This window comes from Mercurialis annua, linkage group LG1-X (assembly GCF_937616625.2).
Source record: "Mercurialis annua linkage group LG1-X, ddMerAnnu1.2, whole genome shotgun sequence".
Classification (NCBI taxonomy): domain Eukaryota; kingdom Viridiplantae; phylum Streptophyta; class Magnoliopsida; order Malpighiales; family Euphorbiaceae; genus Mercurialis; species Mercurialis annua.
Genome location: NC_065570.1, coordinates 51,843,347 through 51,863,629, shown reverse-complemented (window position 1 = coordinate 51,863,629; position 20,283 = coordinate 51,843,347). Strand labels below are relative to the sequence as shown.

Genomic DNA, 20,283 nt, shown 5'->3' with positions numbered 1-20,283 from the left:
GAGGATAGACCCTCTGGAGACGGTCGCGGATACTACTCCGGTTGGAGGAAGTTCTGCCAGTGGTCGTACTTCCGTGATCACTGGTTTAACACCTCCGGCCAACACGCAGATGGGAGGGTCCAGGGCCTCTGGCAGCGGAGCTGGTTTTATGCCCGCGTATGGGATGGAGAACTATCCTAGGGTGAGCCCATTCACCTCCGATACTGGTCATACCACTCTATCCACCCCAGGGACCACCGTTCCACAGAGCTTCCTCCACAACACGTTACCTCCCACTCAACTCAGTTTTCCGGTAGACACTACACCGGTGCCAATCGGAACGGGAACGGTTTCTGGGCAAGATATACCCCCGGCGGTCTTACAAGCTCAAGAATATCTGGAATACATGGCTCGCCAGTTGCATCAGGCCCAGCAAATGCATCTTGCTGTCATGGCCCAGTATTACCCAGGATACAACGCCGCTACGACTCCAACCCCAGTGCATCCAAGCACAACACGGGTGACCGGAGGTCGGGGTATACCTGCTGAAGGTGCTACAGTTCTGGGAGCAGAAGGCCAGAACGCTCCTATTCCTCCAAGGGAGGGATTGCACGGAGAGGACCTACCACCGGATAGACCGCGTAATACAACCGGCTTGGGAAGAGAAGTGCCAGATCCGGTGGTGGAACCTCTGCAGGCTGCTAGGGCAGGAGTCCCGCCAGCTAGGAAGGAAGTAGCTGAAAGTGTACATAGCTCGGGCAACGACCACCCGGACAGGAAATCGATAGGTGCTGAAGTCACACGACTGGTCCAGGCTGAACTAGCCAAGCAGAAGGGGAACAAAGCTGTGTCGAGACCGGTTACCTTACTTGGCATAGGAAGCCCCCTCAGCCGAGCTATCCTCGACGAGCCATTCCCAGATAAGTTTAAATACCCCACTATAAAGCAGTATAATGGAAAAACTGATCCAATGACACATCTAAATTGTTTTCAGGTATCAATGAGTGTTCAGAACGTTTCTGATGCCTCCATCTGTAAGATCTTCCCGACCACCTTGGTTGATGCTGCGCAGAATTGGTATCAAAGTCTGGCGGATGGATCCATTGAAAGTTTCCAAGCTTTGGCTCTAGCTTTTAAAACGCACTTTGCTCCGAGCATACAGAGGAAGAAAAAGTCCTCCGACTTAAAGAAATGTTTTCAGAAGCCGGGAGAAAGTCTGAAGGATTACATATCTCGTTTCAACTCGGAAGCGGTCCAAGTGGAAAATCTCATTGATGATACAGCCATTGACGCCATGAAAGATAACACCACTATGGGATCGTTCCGGGACAGTCTCATAACTAACCCAGTGGAGACATACACTGAACTTATGGACCGAGCATGGAATTATATGAATTTAGATGAGGAGCGACAGAGGCAGGCACCCAGCTCGGTACCAAATACCCAGAAGCACACCTCCCCTGGAGGGGGGAGAAGTCAGGAGCGTTTTCGATCCAATTATGAACCAGGAGGGAGAGGGAGACCCCAGTTCCAGGGTGGCCCTGGCCGAAACAGTGGAGAGACTACAAACTTCAGACCGAGTTACAATATCGGAGGAGGCGAAGATAGTTATATCGACAACAGAGGGCAGGAGAGGCATTTTGTGCCGTTAAATACTCCCCGAGATCAGATCCTGATGTGGATAAAAGCTAATAATGAGTATATTTCTTACCCACCCCGGATGACGAGAGAGGGAGATAAAACAAAGTGGTGTGATTTCCATGAGGGGCACGGGCATGAGACCAAAGATTGCGGTAATTTGAGAAGAGAGCTGGATCGAATGGTGTGCAGAGGAAGGTTGAAGGGTTTCGTCACCAATCCCCCGCAACAGCCACCAACGAGCCGACCTAACCCAGTCCGAAATGAGCCTAGTACATCTCGGGAGCCTGATCCCCAGGCCAAGAGGTCTCAAATAACCGGAGTGATTAATACGCTAGCAGGAGGAACTGTAAGCTCAGAGAGACGTTGCAAGAAGAAACAGAAAACGGTGATGTCGGTCATGGAGGGACCCCGGTGGCCCGAGGTATCGTTTTCTTTAGAGGATGGCAAGGGAGTAGAGTTCCCTCATGAGGACGCTCTGGTTATTTCGGCGGTTATCCAACTAAAATGGGTAAGACGACTTCTCGTAGACGATGGGAGTTCGGTGAATCTGCTAACTTTGGCAGCGTATTTACAATTGGGAGGCACCCGATCAGAGCTTAAACCTGTCAGTACTCCTCTCCTCGGTCTAGGAGGAACACCTGTAAGCCCGGAAGGTATGATTGAGCTAGACTTAATACTCGGTGTCGAAATCCCACAAAAGGAGGGACGAGCTGGAATTTTGGCGGAACCAACAAGGCAGGTAAAAACTCTTTTTATGATTGTCGATATGCCACTAGCTTATAATGGTATACTGGGTAGACCTATGTTGTATAGTACAGGTGCTGCCACTTGTATTAGATATGTGATGATGAAAGTGCCGACTGAGAAGGGAGTAATCGCCATACGAGGCGACCAGAGGGTATCTAGAGAATGCTACATGACCACAATTCAGCCCGCCGTAGAATCAATGAATATCGAGACCCCTGAACTCACTCTGAAAGAAAAGAAGGGTCAAAAGCCGCCCGAGCCCTTGGAAACAGTCCAACTTCCTAACAGTGACATGACCGTACAGATGGGCATAAATTGGCCATCAGAGGGCCGAGCAGCCGTCATACAACAGATAAGGGAGTTTGCATCCGAGTTCTCTAATAAGCCGGAGGAGATCGGGGGGGTAGATCCCCAAGTCATAACTCATAAGCTGAAAGTTGATCCCAATTGTAAGCCGGTGAAGCAAAAGAAGAGGGTTTTTTCTCTCGAAAAACAAATGGCGATCAAAGAAGAAGTCGACAAGCTGCTTAAAGCAGGTTTTATCAGAAGGGTCCACCATTCGGAGTGGCTCGCCAACGCAGTATTGATCAAAAAAGCGAATGGAAAATGGAGGCTTTGTATAGATTACACCGATCTTAACAATGCCTGCCCGAAGGACAGTTTCCCCCTACCGAGCATTGACCAGCTGGTAGATGCAACCTGCGGTTTTGCGGTTTTTGCATTTCTAGATGCCTCCCAGGGTTACCATCAGGTGCCAATGGATGAAAAAGATGAAGAGAAAACATCCTTTGTCACAGACATGGGAACATTTTGTTACCAGAAAATGCCTTTTGGATTGAAAAATGCTGGAGCAACTTACCAGAGGTTAATGAATTACGTGTTTGACGACCAGCTGGGGCGGAATGTGGAGGTATACGTCGACGACATAGTAGTAAAATCCAGAAGCATTGAGGGCCACGCAAAGGACCTCGCTGAGACTTTTGCCAAGCTAAGGAAATACAACATAAAGCTCAACCCGGATAAGTGTGTATTCGCGGTAAGATCGGGGAAGTTCTTGGGGCATGTAGTATCCGAGAAGGGGATAGAGGCCAACCCAGTGAAAATCGAAGCAATCAGAGAGATGAAAGCACCTCGGTCGGTGAAGGAAGTGCAGAAGTTAAATGGATGTGTGACGGCGCTCGGGCGTTTTATGAGTTGCTCGGCAAAAAGGTGTCTGCCGTTTTTCAAAACATTGAAAAATACAAAGAACTTTCAATGGAATGACGAATGTGCAAAGGCATTTGAAGAGCTGAAGGTTTACCTTTGCACTCCGCCAGTGCTCGGTAAGCCAGAGCCGGGGGAGATCCTGTACTTATACCTTGCAGTGGCAGATGAGACGGTAGCGGCAGTCCTGGTTAAGGAAGAGCTGGGTCTCCAAACACCAATATACTATACCAGCAAGGTCTTGAAAGGACCCGAGGTACGATACGCAAAAATCGAGAAATTTGCTTTGGCGCTCAGATCGGCAGCATTAAAGCTAAGGAGGTATTTTGAGGCACACGTAATCGTTGTACGAACCAACCAGCCATTAAAGAAAGCATTGCACCGACCAGAAACCTCGGGCAGAATGGCTTCATGGTCAGTCCAGATGAGTGGATTTGACATCAGGTATGAAGCTAGGCCGGCCCTGAAAGCACAAGTTCTGGCAGATTTCGTAGCTGAAGCAACTACTCATGATCAACCAGCAGAAATAGACACAGAATTGATAAGTTGGATCCTAGAGGTGGATGGGGCATCCAATTTAGAAGGAGCCGGAGCCGGTATAGTCTTGAAAGGACCATTGGGCGTTGAATTGAGGAGCTCAGTGAAATTCAGTTTCAAAGCGTCCAACAACGCGGCGGAATACGAGGCACTCTTGGCCGGACTCCGGTTGGCCAACATAGTCAAAGCAGAGCAAGTACTAATTAAGAGTGACTCACAGTTAGTGGTGAAGCAAATTTTAGGAACTTTCGAAGCAAAAGATCCTGAAATGAGGAGGTACGTGGATAGAGCAAAGTATTTTCTTGACCGAATATCCGATCGTGGAGGAAAATGGGAGTTTGAGCAAGTACCTCGGTCTCAAAATGAAGAGGCTGATCGGTTGGCCAAGTCAGCTGCCCGAGGAGAGAGGCTAGCTGGAGTGCATTTTTCCACACTCGCCCAATCGAGTATAGATTACCCCGAGACAATTTTCCTTACCCAACCGTTGGATGAATGGATGACTGGCATTGCTCGGTATCTAACAGAAGGGAGCCTCCCAGAGGATAAGAGGGCGGCCTATAAGATCCTATGTCAAGCACCGCACTATGCCTTTTTAGAAGGGACCCTCTACAGAAAAGCTTTCCTCCGACCTTGGTCTCGATGTTTAACTGCCGAAGAAGGAGAATATGTTTTGAAAGAAGTGCATGAGGGCATATGCGGTTCCCATATCGCACCGAGATCACTAGTCAAAAAGGTAGTCCTGCAAGGATACTACTGGCCATTGATGCTTAAGCAAGCTGAAGATCTGGTGAAAAAATGTGAAAGATGTCAACAACACCAGAATTTAAGGCACACCCCGGCCACCGAGCAATCTCCAATCATCAGTCCTTGGCCTTTCTCCACCTGGGGAATTGATATCTTGGGTCCTTTCCCGCCAGCGACTCGGAAGAGGAAATTCCTCATCGTGGCAATTGACCATTTTACTAAGTGGGTCGAGGCAGAAGCAGTAAGCGACATTACGTCTGCTCGGGTTAGAGAGTTCTTTTGGAAAGAAATAGTCTGTCGATTTGGGCTCCCACGAGTTCTGATAGCTGACAATGGGAAGCAGTTCGACTGCAAGAAGTTCAAGGCTTTCTGTGCCAAGTCAGAAATCGATCTCCGGTTCACTTCAGTGACACACCCACAGAGCAATGGCATGACCGAGGTAACAAATCGGACCATCTTAAAAGGACTGAAAACAAGGCTAGACGCCAGGAAGAAGAAATGGGTAGAGGAGCTGCAGAACGTGCTATGGGCTTACCGAACAACACCACGAGAGGGAACCGGTGAAACTCCATTCTCTCTAACATACGGATGCGAAGCCATGGTACCAGTAGAGCTCGGTATGCCTACTCTAAGAGTTCAGTTTTTCAATGAAGCCACAAATGAGGAAGAACAAAGGCTGAGCCTGGATTTACTTCAGGAGAGAAGGGAGAAGGCCTCTGCTTATATAGAAGCGTATAAACAAAGAATGGCCAGGTACCATAACAACCGAGTCAAGCCTCAGGTTTTTCAGTTGGGCGACCTTGTGCGTAGAAGAGCTGATATCGGAAAAGGAAATGCTGGGGTAGGCAAATTAGAAGCAAATTGGGAAGGGCCATACCGGGTTGTTCAGGTCGGCAAAGGGGGAGCATATTACTTGGCCTCTATGTCTGGTAAGACCATACCACGAACATGGAACTCGCAAGTGCTAAGGAAATACTACCAGTAGCAGGAAGTTAGAAGCAGCTTTTTGGGCGTTCTATGTTTACCTTTATTTAAGCTTTTTTCATTGTTGTAAGTTGAGGTTCAGGGGTTTTTTCACTTATGTTTGGGTTAGGCTTTTGTAAAACTCAAACATAAGTTTTTCCCCTTATATATAAAAAAGAAAAGTTTAAAAAAGACATGTGCACTAAGAAAGGCTTCGGCCGTCCTAAGAAAGGCTTCGGCCGTCCTAAGAAAGGCTCCGGCCGTCCTAAGAAAGGCTCCGGCCGTCCTAAGAAAGGCTCCGGCCGTCCCAAGAAAGGCTCCGGCCGTCCTAAGAAAGGCTTCGGCCGTCCTAAGAAAGGCTCCGGCCGTCCCAAGAAAGGCTCCGGCCGTCCTAAGAAAGGCTCCGGCCGTCCTAAGAAAGGCTCCGGCCGTCCTAAGAAAGGCTCCGGCCGTCCTAAGAAAGGCTCCGGCCGTCCTAAGAAAGGCTCCGGCCGTCCTATGAAAGGCTCCGGCCGTCCTATGAAAGGCTCAGGCCGTCCTAAGAAAGGCTCTGGCCGTCCTAAGAAATGTTTGTTCATCATCACATTTTCGACTTAGCGAAATATAACTATGATCTAGCAATCTATTGAGGCACCGAAATAGAATATGATCCAATACAAAACACTTTCAAAAAAGACTCTAACTACGATTAGTAAATATGTTACTTTATACCGAGATAAGTCATCAAAATATATACACCAAAACTATAACACTTAAGAAAAACCACTACGATACAAAACACGTATACATATTCCACAAAGACAAAGCAAAAATCAGGAAAAATCAAAAACCAACATAAAACAATGTACCGGGATAAAATCCCACTTAGGATCCCACCACGGGATTCCAACATAACAAAAAACGAATTCGAATATTAGAGTAACGTACCGAGCTACTAGCACCAAAAAATAAAATGTACGAATCTGTAAACCAAAATTACACTAGAAATTAAACTACAGCAAGGGCGGGTCATTATGTTCCTCAGGAGTCACGATAAAATCTTCTTCTTCATCCTCTTCATCATCTTCTGGGGGCAAGGTAGGGACCATGGCGACCAGATCCTTGACATCCAAAACAAAGGGTGTCAAATCCACTTGGTCGCCCCCAAGTTTCTTCGCAGCATCATCCACCTTGTATTGCCCAGCCCGCAAAATCTGTCGAAGGTTTTCATACATTTTCTCCTCCTTCTCGGACAACTTTTTCTTCCACTCATCATCCCTCGCCGCTAACCGATCTGACAAAGTTTTCTCTTGACCCTTAGCATCTTCTCTCAGAAGACGTATTTCTTCCTTTTGCCGGGCAGTGATCTTGTCATTTCGGTTGGTCAGATCTTTGATCCGGGCTTCGCACTCTCCCACCAGCGCAGTCTTCTCAGCTTCGAAATCCGAAATCTTAGAAAGCAACAGCCCTTTCTCCTTGCTATCAGCTGCATTCTGTTCCTCCAGAACCTTAATCCGATCAGTTTGCTCCTTCACCAGGTGGGATTGATTATCAAAATCTTTCTCCGCTGCCGACAACCGGTCTTTCTCAATTTTCAATTGCTCAGAAGAGGCCGACCAATCGTCATACAACTTCTCATAAGCCTCGGTCGCCAGGTGGCCGATTTGAGAAACCTAGAGAACACAAAATGCTATAAGCAAAGGCAAACAAAACTTATCAGGATAACACAAAGAATTTTTTGCAAACACTTACTTGCAAACCAAGAGAAGATACCATCCGACCATACAATCTCGGCGAATGTTTCTGATATCCCTCCAAGTCATCCGGGAGAGTGGTCACCCGGGCAATCTCATCTGCCACTGGTAGGGTCTCCACGGTCACTGCAAGTTTGTTCTTTGAGCAACACAGCGACATCCAATCGAAGAAAGAAGCAGGAGTGATGACCGGAATTTCAGAAGCACTAGAAGTATCATAACTCGGTCCACTCCTTTTTCTTTTTTGCGATTTCCCGGTAAAGGTAGTAGAATCAATGTGGATCACGTCCATACCTTGCTTATCGTGGGGTCGGAGCACTTGATTAGCCTCATCAGAGTTAGAAACCCGGTCCGGAATCACGGGGTGCGAAGGAGAGACGAAATCCCTCCGTTCAGGATCATCATTCGCCGTATGAACCGGGCTAGATGGACCCACAGCTCCGAGCAAATCTTTAGCAGCATCCACTTGATGGATATTCGGAGCAGGAGAAACCTCCGCAACCAAACCAGGAGCAGAGGGGTTCGGTACAGCAGGATTAGTTTTCTTTTTCTTGCCCTTGGGTTTCTTCAACAACCGGCTTACATCAATATCCACTGCAAAGAAAAACAACCGATCAAAAAAAAAAAAAAAAAAAAAAAAATAAAATAAATAAATAAAAGAAGAAGAAAAATCAACCACAGAAAATCAAATAGACACAACATATCAAAGAAGGAGTCGGTTACCATCCTCCGGGCCGGCCTTTTTCTTCCTCGGCCAAAACTTAAAAGGCACTTTAGGGCACACATGGTTAGCATGAGGTACCCCGGTCATTTTATTAGCCCTATTCAAAATGGCTATACTAGCTAACTCCAGATCCCCGGGGTTGAAAAAATGCTTTTTCAGCACTTGAGGTTTATTCACCCATAACTTACAACTGTTGAAATCTTTCTGATCCGATCTAGACACTCGGAAAAAGTCCTCCCTCCAATCTTTCAGCGAATCTTGCATACCCAAAACGACCTTCTCAATATAACCCTTCCGAGCTGGACGAAAACGAAAATGTGCATAGTGCTGATTGTCCACAAGGGTCATGCTATACAAACAAGCAAACAGCCGCACCCCAGGGACAATCCCATGAGCCCGGCACAATTTCAGGAAACAACTAAAATGCCTTATGGCATTAGGATGCATCTGACCCAGCGGCACCCGATACGCCTGACTTAGCTCTTCATATAAAGGATCTAAGGGAAATCGGATCCCGGATTGTAGATGTTCGGTGTGCAAGGTTATAGTGTTAGATGCAGTAGTAACATTCGCCAGCTCTCCTTCAGGAACTAATGAAAGCTCATACGGAGCAGAAATACCAAACGTCTGCGCGACCTTATCCAAGTACACCGGGGTGCACCGAGATGGAACCAACGAATCTTCCTCCTCAGTAGTTGCCTTCTCGGACACTTTCTTTTTTCCTTTACAAGGAACTTCGACAGGCAACGGTATGTCGTTCGTCTGAGACTCTTCAGGATATTGTTTATTCCCTCGTTTTCTACCCCGTACCAGTATCACCGAATCATCCAGGTCGGTCGAAGTAACTTTTTCAGTATCCTTGCCACGACGCAAGCGTTTGAAAGGCCGGGCAGGTTTTTCAATCGACTGACTAAAGTCATCCCCATCCGAGTCACCCATGTGATCATCGGTATAACCCCGCCCCTCGCGATCTTCGTGTTCGTCAGACATACCTAAATAAAGTAGCAGTCTTTGGGTGAGGAGAACCGAGATATAAAAACAGTCTTTTTAGCAAATTCCCAGATCTAAAAGATCGAAAAACGCAAACAGTTCCCCCACAGACGAACACGAAGATACAGCGAAAGAACAAAAAACTATAAACCCGGAAACCACGATTAAAGATCACAAACACAAAACCAAAGACTAACAACTTTCCTAAAAACAACAAAATCACAACAGCATGCATCAGAGAAATGGAAAAGGCACATAAAGGGAAATCTCTGCAATCCTAGCAAACACTACGCAAAAAACAAAAAACAACAATAAAAGGGAAATGAAGAAACTTACTTGTGATCTCCTCAGGCAAGTAGACACACGGATGGCAGAAGAAACGGGAATCACCAGCGAGAAAGGAAGCACCAGTAGTAATCGTCGACGACACGAAAGTAAAGTCTTCAGCAACAGTTAAGAACAGAACAGAAGAGAAACACAGAGAAAGAAGGAAAAGTGCAGAAAAAAGAAAGAAAAAGAATAGAGCAGGTTTAGAATGATATTTATAGAAGCAGAAATTTAAGAGTCGCGACGGTTATGGAAAGTAGAAAGGTCCCGAAAAATAAGGAGCAAGGGAAATTGGAGGGAAACTGAAGAGTCTTCTCCATAAATAGCAGTTTCAATTTTAAAAATTCAAATCATCAGACACGTGGCAAGCAAAATCATGACAAAATACACCCCAAGACACATTCCCAACAACTGTCAACAGGACGAGAAAGGAGGCCAGATGAAAAGACACCTAGTCTGACATAAGCAGGTGAAACACGGTACCTCACCATTTTTTGCCGCCCGAAACAAGACAAATCCAGATCGCATTACCAAAGTTGCTAACTCCGGACATAAATGTCCGAGATACCCGGGGGCGGACTAGTGATAACGAGTCCCGAGATACGTAGGCGGTAAAATAGCCTCTATCATACCGGATTACACCAGATCAGGCAAATAAGGGAACCCGGTGTCTAATGATTAACGCAACCGACTTACTAAAGAGGAAAGTTGAAAGGTAACCAGATCTTGATTCACATATCCCGGAGTAGAACATCATCAAATAATAGAACTGATTTCCTACCGAGCATACCCGCAAACCGAATTAAACATCCACGATAACAAACTCTGACAGTTTTCCCTGACACTTAAGAAGATTCTATGCGACGCATATCTCACTCGACAAACGAGACGTACCAAAAAGAAACCACGTCAGGTAACCGATTTTGTGGGGACCAAAAGAAGAGCAGGGATCCACTATGGAACACACGTGCCAGGTAAACCTATATAAACCACCTTATCAAAAACCCTAAAGGTACTCTTTTTTCTCACTCTACACTCTTTTCTCTTCTTTTCTCTTCTTCTTTCTTCTTCTCCAAGCAAATACTGACTTGATCGTCGGAGCGAATTACCGGTGACCTCCACCGGTTCTTCGTCTGACTTTCTGTGTTCTTGTTCTTTCAGGTTCATCTGACCGGTCCAGGCGTTGATGATTTATCAAACATGAAATCGGTAATCGAGTACTTTCAAGAAATTTACGATTACACCTCTCCATACCCTCATTTGCCTTGCCTTCAAGTAGGAAACCAGAGGAAAGTGAACTATTTGCCAATGGAGGTGCTATGATCACTTTATATTTCCTTTTCTTGATGCATATGAAGTCTTTCTAATCGAACTTACATACGCTAATAAATTTTCAGGCTTGCAAGATAGTCGAGGGGCAACGATATACAAAGGGCCTCGACGAGAAGCAGATAACTTCTTTGCTTAAAGTTTCATGTCAAAGACCGCGCGATCAAGAAATGGAAATCTTACAGGTGAACATTGCCATGCTCTTGACTGTTTCTGAATTGTGATTTTCTTGATAATCAAATGAAAATGATCATCTTTATGTAGATTTTGTTATCTTCCGTATGCATACAATTCACGATATTGGATACGAAAATGATCCTTACGCAAAGGAGTTTGGGATCAGCATATATAGATAGCAAGCTTGCATCAGTTGAGGCTCGAGTTTTGCCAGCTCCTTGGGTACTGATTCGATTCACAGTAGTAATTTTACATTCTACCTCATGCTGTTAACAGTTTATTCATTTACTATCTGCTAATCATAGCTCAAGTACAATGATGCGGGCAAAGTAAAAGAATTTCTGCCTCAAGTCGGTCAATGGAACATGACGAATAAGGTTAGTTATATAGATAAAATCAAACTAGAATAACATCTTTGTGAAAGTACTGATTTCGTATAGATTTATCGCAGAAAGTGATAAATGGGGCACCGTAAAATATTGGGCTTGCATTAATTTCTCGCGAAGTGTTCAAGAAACCGCTGCTTGCAGTTTCTGCCAACAGCTTGTTGAGATGTGCCAAATTTCTAGCATGGTAAAAATTCTTGATCTTTTGCAATGGCATGACTTGATTTGCACGAAAACCTGATGAATGCCGGTTATTTCTGGTACAGGAGTTTGAAAGTGAGCCTGTAATTCCAATATACTCAGCAAGACCTGACCAGGTAAAAAAGCTATAAAGTTTATGTGTCATTCTGCTGCAAAGCAAACTCGAAGGGAAAGAGCTGGAGTTACTTATTGCCATTCTTCCTGACAACAATGGCTCGCTTTACGGTATGCGATAGTCTGCACTTGTTCTAACATATGAAGTTAGATACCGTTATGAATTATGAGAAATATTTTAAATTAGATAAAGAAAAACAGAACACGGATTCTTAAAGTAATTGTGGATCCTCTGCATTATTTCAGGTGATATAAAACGAATTTGCAAAACTGATCTCGGGTTGATTTCTCAATGCTGACTTACTAAACATGTGTTAAGGATTAACAGACAGTATTTGGCAAATGTGTCGCTCAAAATCAATGTGAAGGTAAGTATGTAGTATTTTTCTGCTCTAGAAATGGAAAATTACGAGACTTGACTATTTTCTTGTTTTTTTTTCTTTCTATTTTCTTTAGATGGGAGGAAGAAATACAGTGCTTTTAGATGCTTTAAGCTGGAGGATTCCCTTGGTTAGTGACATTCCGACCATAATTTTCGGGGCTGACGTAACACATCCCGAGTCTGGAGAGGATACTAGTCCCTCTATAGCTGCTGTAAGCTGATTAAATCTTGTATCTTAATTCTTGAAAGCAGACAGTTATAACTAGTTTGGTTCGGCTCAGTTCGAAATATTTGAAATCCTTTCAAAATTTGGTTCAGTTCCATTTAAAAAAAAAAATAGGCTCAGCTCGTTTCATTTTGTTTTGAAACGAATGCATACTCCTACACCTATGTATTAGCTTTGATGCATTTTGTTCAGACCTCCCAAGACTGGCCAGAGGTTTCAAAATATGCCGGGTTGGTATGCGCTCAGCCTCATCGGCAAGAACTTATTCAAGATTTATTCAAAACCTGGCAAGATCCTCAACAGGGCACAGTTTCTGGTGGCATGATAAGGTAAACACCAGATACCCCATTAAATTAGATAAATATTGATACCGGGATAGGCCAATTTAATGATAATGAGTATATATTGTAGTTTATGACATTTTCGCAATATGAAACTCAGACAAGGGATGATACTGCAGGGAGCTTCTACTTTCATTTGAAAAAGCTACAGGGCAAAAACCATTGAGGATCATCTTTTACTAACCGCCCTGCAGTTTTATTTGCGATCTGGAGTTTAATCAAAAACTATATCCAACTCGGTCAATTTTAACTTTCAAATGCAATGTGTAATAAATTTAGGGACGGTGTTAGTGAAGGCCAATTCTATTAGGTTTAGCTATACGAACTCAATGCAATCTGAAAGGTTTCTCTATTTAACTATGCCTGGTTCTATTCCATTATCATGTTTAAATTTTTTGTGTGCTTCTAATTCAGACATGTGCAGGCTTGTGCATCACTTGAAGCTAGTTACCAACCTCCAGTAACATTTGTTGTTGTCCAAAAGCGGCATCATTCTCGACTTTTCGCAAGCAATCACGACAACAGAAGTAACACCGACAAGAGTGAAAATATTTTACCAGGTAATTTTTCTATTTGTTTTTATTTCTCCCAACTAGACTTTGATACTCTAGCCCAGACACATAAATTCCTAAATTACAATCCAAGATACCTGTCAGAATTAATAAATTAGAAACTAACATGCTACAATTTTTTTATTATTGCAATACAGGTACTGTTGCGGATTCTAAAATATGTCATCCCACAGAATTCGATTTTTATTCATGTAGTCATGCAGGAATTCAGGTTTGTTATTGATTATAACTTATAAGAATCATATTAGAAAATTAAAGACATGGTCAGAAATTCTGATCATTTGGATAAACACATGAGTTTGCATTGGAATTGAACATTTTAACAGGGGACTAGCCGTCCTGCTCATTATCATGTGCTACGGGATGAGAATAGCTTCATTGCCAACGAGATTCAGTCTCTGACAAACAACCTCTGTTATACGTAAGTAGTTCGGTTCGGGCCTCATCACTGATCAAGAAATTGTTTTCTCTACACTTAAATTGTATAATTACATATTTGTATATTAACATTAATCATTATTTTGGCAGGTATGCTAGATGCACACGATCCGTTTCTATAGGTAACCTCGAATAAGAATATTATATGTTACTCCCTCTGTCCCGTAAAGATAGAAAAAGTAGCTACTTTTTTTGTCCCACAAAGATAGAAAAAGTAGTGTTAGTTAACTATAAAATTATTAAAATACCCTTATATTAACATTAATTGATTTAAAGTTTCAATGTTTGCTTTTTATGCATCTAAGATTCTATTGGCTAATATTTGTATAGTGGCTTTGGGTTGTGTGAATCACTACTTTATTATGATTTACTTTAAGAAATTAAAAGGACAATTTAGAAAAATTATCACAAATTACCTATAATTAACTACTTTCTTAATTCTTGTGAAAGAGCTACTTTTTCTATCTTTATGGGACGGAGGGAGTATTTTGCATGGGGTGATTATTTTTACTCCCTCCGTTCTTTTTTAGTTGTCCATTTAGCAAAACATATTTGTCTCTAATTAGTTGTCCATTTAGAATTTCAATGTGTTTTTAGCTATTATCTTCCAAATTTACCCATCCCTAATAAATGACTATATGGTTTAATTTAAAAAGCATTTATTAACTAATAGGGCTATATCAGTATTCCTCTTTATAAGTTAAGACAAAAGGAGCACTATCTTGGTATGCGCAATATTGGCTAAATGGACAACTAAAAAAGAACGGAGGTAGTATCTTATACGGAAAAGTATGGTTTAATAAGCATGTGTATGTGTGTGTATAACTGTATATATATGGACAGTGCCTCCTGCATACTATGCTCATCTGGCAGCATACTGAGCTCGATTTTATATGAAACCTGAAGCATCAGAAAATACTAAACTACGATGCATGCGTAGAGCCAACGGGTCATGTGTTCAGCCACTGCCTGCATTAAAAGAGAAGGTGAAGAATGTGATGTTTTATTGCTAAGTTAAAAATGAGAAAGTACAGAAGAAATAAGAAAAAATAAAAAAAATAACCATCTTGTACGCAGCAGTTCTTATTAGCTTATAGCTTTAGCGAATTTCCACTGATTTCTTTTATCTAATACAGTGCTAGTTAAATGCGTATTGTAATATCGTGGTATAATAGCAAACACCTTAGCATAATTTGGTAGTGAGTTATTTCTAGTAGATGTCCAAAATCCAAATTTTTAGCGTCTTTGGCAAATTTAGTAAGCTTCTTTACTTTTAGCATTAGTGTCGTTTTTAATATTTCACCCGTGGCTCGTAGTGTGACTCGTCAAATATTATAATTATATTTGATTAATAATTATTTTATAATTATAAATTATATTTAAATATAAAATATCAAAAATTATTGAAATAGTAGTCAATTAGGAATAGTTTGTTTTATTTATAGAGAATATAAATAGAAAATATCAAATAATAATTAAATTAGTAAATTATTAAAAATATTTTATTTTAATTAGAATTTTATATGATTAAATAATAATTAAAATAACAATTATTAAATATTAAAAGTAGTCTATTTTAGAAAATTACTTTAACAAATATTATAAGAAGTTTATTTTAATTAGTACTATAACTCTAATAATTATTATAATAATTTTTTAATTAATAATTATATTTTATAAAAAAAAAACATTAATGTAAATGTACTTGTTTCCTCCCTATCCGTGTTTTTATACATAGTATAAATTAGACATTGCTTTCGAAATTTTAATTTAAATTTACATAATTGTATTTCTTGGTTTACATAATTCATGGAGCAGGTTTAGGCTAAAATTTTCCATTGGTGCCGATGTGTAGCAAAATTTTCTTTTATTATTTGGAAAATTTTAACCTAAATGTGATCTATGAATTTTTCATGCACTAGTGATATATGATGGATGTTAGATTAGGTAGTCGGTCAAACGATGAATATTGTTATAGATGATCGGAATGAGCCCCTCATAGATTCATATCAATTGTCATTAGTCTTCTCAATTTTCATTTTGATTGACAACGCAAAAGCACTAAAAATATGTCAAGAAAATTACCCTTTTACATGGTTGTTGTTGTTTTTTTTTTTTTTTGAAATGTTGAACTGTTCAATTTTTTTTCTGATTGGAGTTGATCTATGAATTCGGTCTATTGTCTTTTAAATATTTTATAACAGTTGATTTTTAATGTACTTCAATAATTATCTTAATATATTCTATCTTCTTAAAAAAAAATGTAAATTTATTCTCTTTCTTTACATAATACTAGTATACTACAAGTCATGATAAAGTTTAAATTAATATATCTCATAATTGACAGATAATTATAATAATTATTATAATCCCTCAGTTGAGTTATTCTTTCTCTTAATTATAAAGAATCACTATAAAAATCTCAAATAGAGATATATATGTGTAAAAAAAAAAATGAGGCTGATTACACCTATTCCTAGATGGAAGAAAAAATTCAGAGAGATAATTATGATTAATTTTATTTACAATTTTAATAAAATATGTAAAATTAACAAAATAATTATGACATACATTATAAGTTAAAGTTTCAAAAAAAAAATTTAAGTTAAAAAAATTATGGATTGGAATTTCCTCAAATTCACTTGAATATGAAGGCTCATATTCAATAAATCTACACTATTCATTACAAAATGAATGGTAAATCAAATAAATTCAATTATAATTAAATTGATCCACACCATTCATTTTATAGTGAATTATGTAGATTCGTAAACATGACCTCTCATGTTCAAATGAACCTGAGAGAATTTCGATCCATAATAATTATGTCTATATATAAATAAAAATAATAAGAAGTTTAATTAATAAACGTAAATAACAATTGAGTTGTTTCAATGTTTTTTATGGTTAAATTATATTTGAAAAAATTATAAAATTTTCATGATGATAAAAAATATTTTTAATATATAAATTTTTATAAAAATAAATAGATGGTTTTGAAAAAGAATTACTGGTTTTTCTTTTGGAATTTTAAACCAATTTATCATTTAAATAGTTGGAGTATTATTTTATCATATCAATCGCACTTTCAGCTGGAGTATTTGATTATGGTTGTGTAAATTTTAAATAGACCAGGTTAACCACACTCAGACAAATATTCACAAAACACCAAAATATTTTTAAAAATACCTCTGACTAAAATTATTGCAAAAATATAATTTTTATTTGTACAGTTTACCAAAAAATTCGTAATTTAAATTTACTAATTGTTTGCTGACGTTCTACTATCGATTTACTTAAAAAAAATCAATTTATTATTGTTTATTTTTTAATTATAAAATTTTAAAGTAATTTATATCAAATTTTTGATCAAAATCTTATGTTCTAGTGTGTGATTTATATCGAATTTTGATAAATCCAATTTTTTGCTATTTTTTTTTTGGTTTATTCAAGTTGTTAAGATGATTTAAAATTTTATGTCCTAGATATATGATTTAGGTTCGCAATTTGTAAATTCATTGAAAAATTGAAATTATTTTAATCACGCAGTTATCATATTTTTGTTTAGAGTTGGCAAGTCGTTTTGTTAGATAAATTTATTGATGTTTGCACTTTGCAGCATAGACATTTTATTATACATTACATCATCGGAAACATGATGATTCCTTAGAGTATAACTGCTACTGACTTTAGATAATAAATTTAAGAAGTAATCTATTTTCAGGTCCTTAAAATATAGTACTTGTTGAAAAGATATTGAATTAAAAAAAAAGAAAAAAAAAAGTGTCTTGTAACTTGAAATGAGAAGATAGAGAGTTTTGTGGTTTTTCCACATTGCTTAGGAGAACTCAATACATTGGGTTTATAAACTTGGTTTTTCTCATATGGGTTTGGGCCCCAAGGGGTACCTAATTTTGTGAACGGGCTAGGAGTTACATCCTACCCGATTTACCACACACGCGCGCCGTCCGTCCGGTCGGCCTGGTCTGGTCTGGGTGGGTTCGGCTAGCACTTTATTTTTTGCATACAAAAGTATTAATAATTTTTATTCAATCCTTTTATAACTGTTATGACTCTCTGATTTCCTCTCCACGTTTTTTGACTGTTGCTGTTTCCTTCATTAATCAAAAATCATTTTCTGTATTAATTGTTTACTCAGCAGCTATGTTTTCTTAGCCTATAGATACTGGCTTCATTTTTCATTTGAAAACACACAGAAACACAGAGCAATACAAAGAAAGTGTTTTAGAGCTGATTTCACAGTGCAGTGTGATCAGTATTTCCGGCTGTTTTATCCTAGGGACGCCGCGGTTGATAGTCAGCTTTGCACCACCGAGCTGTGCCGCGAAACGTCTAAAAGAGAGCGACCTAGTCCGCGACTCAGCCTCATCATATTCAGTTTTACAGCAATTATCAACAATTTTTAGACGAGTCCTTTTACAATTGCTGTCATGAATACCGATGAGGTTGCTGCCTACGGTTCTTCTACTGTTGATGCCAACAAACCATTCCGGTTTGAAGGCTTGCATTTCAAAAGATGGAAACAGAAGACTGAATTTTTCCTAACCATCAAGAAGGTGGTTTCTGTTTTGACAATGGCAATACCTGTCGTTGATGAAACTGCCGAGGAAGAAGAAAAGGAAAAACAGAATGGTGAACTTCAACAGTGGATGACTAATGATTACTTGTGCAAGAATTTTATTCTCAATGCACTAAGTGATGATCTCTATGATTACTACAATGATGGAAAGACTGCAAAGGAAACTTGGGAAGCGCTGCAAAAGAAATATGATACCGAGGAGGCGGGGACTAAAAAATATGCAGTCAGCCGCTACCTCAAATATCAAATGACTGATGAAAAATCTGTCGAGGCGCAATCCCATGAATTGCAGAAAATAGCTCATGAGATCATCTCCGAAGGTATGGTTCTTGATGAACAATTTCAAGTTGCTGTTTTAATTGACAAATTACCTCCTTCGTGGAGGGACTTTAAGAATTCTCTCAGGCACAAAACAAAAGAGTTCTCGCTGGAAAGCTTGATCACTCGTCTTCGGATTGAGGAAGAGGCGAGAAAACAAGATCTAAAAGATGAAGTGCTGGTTGTTTCTAACAACACAAGGAAGTTTAGTTCGATGAGTCTGAAGCCTAATGGCAAGAATTTTAAGAATCAGAATCGCAACTCGAACCAAAACCAAAATGTGAATCGCAACAAAGCGAACCAGAATGGTAATCCTTCAAGGAACCATATTGTGAAACAGGCACCACCTGTTAAGAATGACCTGCCACCATTTCTATGCTTTAACTGTGGAAAATCGGGTCATATGGCACGCAAGTGTCGGAACAAGCCAAGCACTGCTCCACAGGCTAACTTGACTGAAGAGCCTTTTACGGCTATGATAACAGAAATGATGGCTGAGATCAACCTTGTTGGTGGATCAAGTGGTTGGTGGGTAGACACGGGCGCTAATCGCCATGTTTGCCACGATCGTGCTATGTTCAAAACATACACTGCCGTGGACGATAAGAAAGTATTACTGGGTGATACTCACACCACTACTGTCGCTGGAATTGGAAGTGTTGAACTGAAATTTACTTCAGGAAAAACACTAATCTTGAAGGATGTGATGCACACTCCTATGATGAGGAAGAACTTGGTGTCTGGCTATCTTCTCAACAAGGCTGGATTCTTTCAGACTATTGGTGGAGATATGTACACCATTACTAGAAATGGTATTTTTGTGGGAAAGGGTTATGCTTGTGAGGGTATGTTTAAGTTGAATGTTGAAATTATCAATAAAGATGTTGCTTCTGTTTACATGGTTTGTGATTTTAATACTTGGCATGCAAGACTCTGTCATGTAAATAAAAGGATAATTAACAACATGAGCACCCTAGGATTAATTCCTAAAACGAACCAAACTGAGTTTGAAAAATGTGAATTCTGTAGTCAAGCTAAGATAACTAAAAACTCACATAAATCAGTAATTAGAGAATCTCAACCTTTAGATTTAATACATTCTGATATATGTGAACTTGACGGTACCTTGACCAGAAATGGTAAAAGATATTTTATCACTTTTATTGATGATTGTTCTGATTTTACACATGTGTATTTGATGAAAAATAAAAGTGATGCACTTGACATGTTCAAGTTATTTGTAACAGAAATTGAAAATCAATTCAATAAGAAAATCAAGAGATTTCGCAGTGATAGAGGTACTGAATATGAATCTAGCTTGTTTATAGAATTCTATAACTCACATGATATTGTGCATGAAAGAACAGCACCTTATTCTCCTGAAATGAACGGTAAAGCCGAAAGAAAAAATAGAACACTTACAGAAGCGATAGTGTCTATTTTATTGAATTCTGGAGCTGCTTCTTATTGGTGGGGTGAAATTCTGTTGACTGTTTGTTATGTACTCAACAGAGTCCCGAAATCAAACAGGAAGATTTCACCTTATGAAATCCTAAAGAAAAGACAACCAAATTTGTCTTATTTGAGAACTTGGGGCTGTTTAGCCTATGT

At 39.9% G+C, this 20,283-nt stretch overlaps 2 protein-coding genes across 2 annotated transcripts; one reads left to right on the top strand and one right to left on the bottom strand.

Annotated features, from left to right (window-relative positions):
* Positions 1-6,566: 6,566 nt before the first annotated feature.
* Positions 6,567-9,728, bottom strand: LOC126658963 (uncharacterized). Its single transcript, XM_056103801.1, has 3 exons — positions 9,598-9,728; positions 7,546-8,141; positions 6,567-7,466 (listed from the first exon to the last, which is right to left on the bottom strand). Coding segments are annotated over exons 1-3 (1,257 nt in total). The 5' UTR covers positions 9,599-9,728; the 3' UTR covers positions 6,567-6,806.
* Positions 9,729-11,564: 1,836 nt separating this feature from the next.
* LOC126658979 (protein argonaute PNH1-like) lies at positions 11,565-14,972 on the top strand. Its single transcript, XM_050352703.2, has 10 exons — positions 11,565-11,667; positions 11,747-11,906; positions 12,042-12,163; positions 12,252-12,389; positions 12,596-12,732; positions 13,159-13,304; positions 13,454-13,527; positions 13,643-13,737; positions 13,845-13,876; positions 14,598-14,972. Exons 4-10 carry the CDS (start codon positions 12,252-12,254, stop codon positions 14,633-14,635), a joined length of 660 nt encoding a protein of 219 aa, XP_050208660.1. The 5' UTR covers positions 11,565-11,667; positions 11,747-11,906; positions 12,042-12,163; the 3' UTR covers positions 14,636-14,972.
* The last annotated feature ends 5,311 nt before the right edge of the window (positions 14,973-20,283 follow it).